This window comes from Bidens hawaiensis, unplaced genomic scaffold (assembly GCF_021521415.1).
Source record: "Bidens hawaiensis isolate Kalapana, Puna unplaced genomic scaffold, B.hawaiensis_p1.1 tig00040712_1, whole genome shotgun sequence".
Classification (NCBI taxonomy): domain Eukaryota; kingdom Viridiplantae; phylum Streptophyta; class Magnoliopsida; order Asterales; family Asteraceae; genus Bidens; species Bidens hawaiensis.
This window is the reverse complement of record NW_027497205.1, coordinates 36,649-38,429: the sequence shown is the minus strand read 5'-3', so window position 1 is coordinate 38,429 and position 1,781 is coordinate 36,649. Positions and strand designations below refer to the sequence as shown.

At 33.2% G+C, this 1,781-nt stretch overlaps 1 protein-coding gene across 1 annotated transcript; it reads right to left on the bottom strand.

The window, feature by feature from the left end:
* Window positions 1-423: 423 nt before the first annotated feature.
* LOC143592367 (ERBB-3 BINDING PROTEIN 1-like) lies at window positions 424-1,300 on the bottom strand. The gene is made up of 4 exons (XM_077072301.1): window positions 1,202-1,300; window positions 1,022-1,106; window positions 763-912; window positions 424-683 (listed from the first exon to the last, which is right to left on the bottom strand). Exons 1-4 carry the CDS (start codon window positions 1,293-1,295, stop codon window positions 482-484), a joined length of 531 nt encoding a protein of 176 aa, XP_076928416.1. The 5' UTR covers window positions 1,296-1,300; the 3' UTR covers window positions 424-481.
* Window positions 1,301-1,781: the final 481 nt, after the last annotated feature.

Genomic DNA, 1,781 nt, shown 5'->3' with positions numbered 1-1,781 from the left:
AGCCTCGGCTTTTCTTAATATATCAGTGTGTTTGTGCGTATCTACACAAATGTTCGAGTCATGGTGAAAATGCATACTTACCTTTGTCTAGTTACAGATCGAAAAAAAAACTCACATCTTCTCACTTAACATGATCCTTAAAAGCGGCGTCAATAACGTCTTTTGTAGGCACAATCTTCCAGCATGGTTTCACATCTTCCACCCGAGTTAGCATGCTTATCACCAGTGGGAGTCACTTCTACTCAGTTATCTACCAACACATCAAAACACGAGTTAATATGCTTCAAGAACTTGTACAACGTAAACACAAGTAATTAAAAAAATGTACTAATGGGCATAACTTGTACGCATTAGGATGTAAAAATAATAACTGAAGTACTGAACTACCAAAGGATCCATGTTAACATTATTATGTTATTAAAATGCCCCACCTGTAGGAACATATAAAGAACTTATAACTCTATAACATATAAGTAAACCATTAAGAAGAAAACATAAGATATAAGGTAAAACATAACAGAAAAAAGTACCTTTTTCCAGGTCTTACAAGCCTTAGTGCAACCTCAACAACAGTATTCGAAGCAGCAATAACATCATCAGCCCGTCTCGTCAGCGGGCCTTGCTGAAGAACCTGTGTGTGCCCCACCACAGCTATAAAACCATCTATATGACACCCCATATCACTGCAACAAATCCAAACCAAACCCTTTACTCACATTCATATCAGCAATAACAAACATAACTTAACTCATCAACACTCACATTTTCAATATGCCACCTTCTTTCAACACCGTCTTGTCACTAGCAAGTGGCGAAAAATGGCACACCGTGTTGTTAACAGATAAACATGTCGGAAATGCAACCCTCCTTTCAATTTTCTTCTTTACATTCTTGTACACATTGCCAGTTTTCCTATATTATTATTAAAAAAATAAAAAAAATAAATCCTTAAGTCATAAATTATATGTTTATAAAACCACATTGATCTTTAATTTGACAATGATAATTTAAAAAAGCTTACTGTGTAATAAATAAATCTCCTTTCTCACAATGATCAACAATCTTGGCATTGGGCTTACATTCGGATAATACTAACTGCAAGGCCTCTACACAATTGCTCAAAACATACAATTATTAGTTGTTATTATTATTATAACCAAACAAGTAGAAATGAAATTAAGCAATAATAAGTGTGATTTACTGTTAACAATTTCAGCAGCAGATTTGTATTTAGTAACGACTTCAGGAGAGGAAAGATCAAGCTCCTTTTCATCCACTCTTTCATCGTCGGACATGTTTAGTTTCTACGATTAATGATAACAAGCATACAAATCAATTTAAACAATAAGTACATGTATATGGAAAAATATACATATAAATATTAAATGAATTCCTTTAATCATTAAGTACATGATATATGTGAGGAAAAAAGTATTACATATAAAAATGACATGTTACATGTTATATGAATCAAGTCACTTACACGTTGGGGTTAAAGAAAACTTGAGTAACGTGTGAGGGAATCGATTATAGACGAAGGTTAACCAGGTGAACTTCTGATTTAAGGGCATTGTGGTAATTTTGGTAGCAAGCACATCAATCCAAGACTTTATATAAACTGGTTATTCCAATGTTCAGTTCAAACAGGTAGACATTATTTGAACATTATTTTAATTGTGTTTTGATAAGGATATTAATAATGCTTTTGGGGAGGTAGAATATATACTATAGTGTTGGATTTGATTAAAGCTACAAATGGGTCAACTTCTGATTCAAAGGAC

Bases quoted from the DNA above. Each gene is read 5' to 3' on its own strand.
- LOC143592367 (XM_077072301.1), bottom strand. From the start codon at position 1,295: ATGTCCGACGATGAAAGAGTGGATGAAAAGGAGCTTGATCTTTCCTCT. The intron at 1,107-1,201 runs GTAAATCACACT...GCAATTGTGTAG, and splicing joins TGCTGCTGAAATTGTTAACA to AGGCCTTGCAGTTAGTATTA. The intron at 913-1,021 runs GTAAGCTTTTTT...ATAATAATATAG, and splicing joins GGAGATTTATTTATTACACA to GAAAACTGGCAATGTGTACA.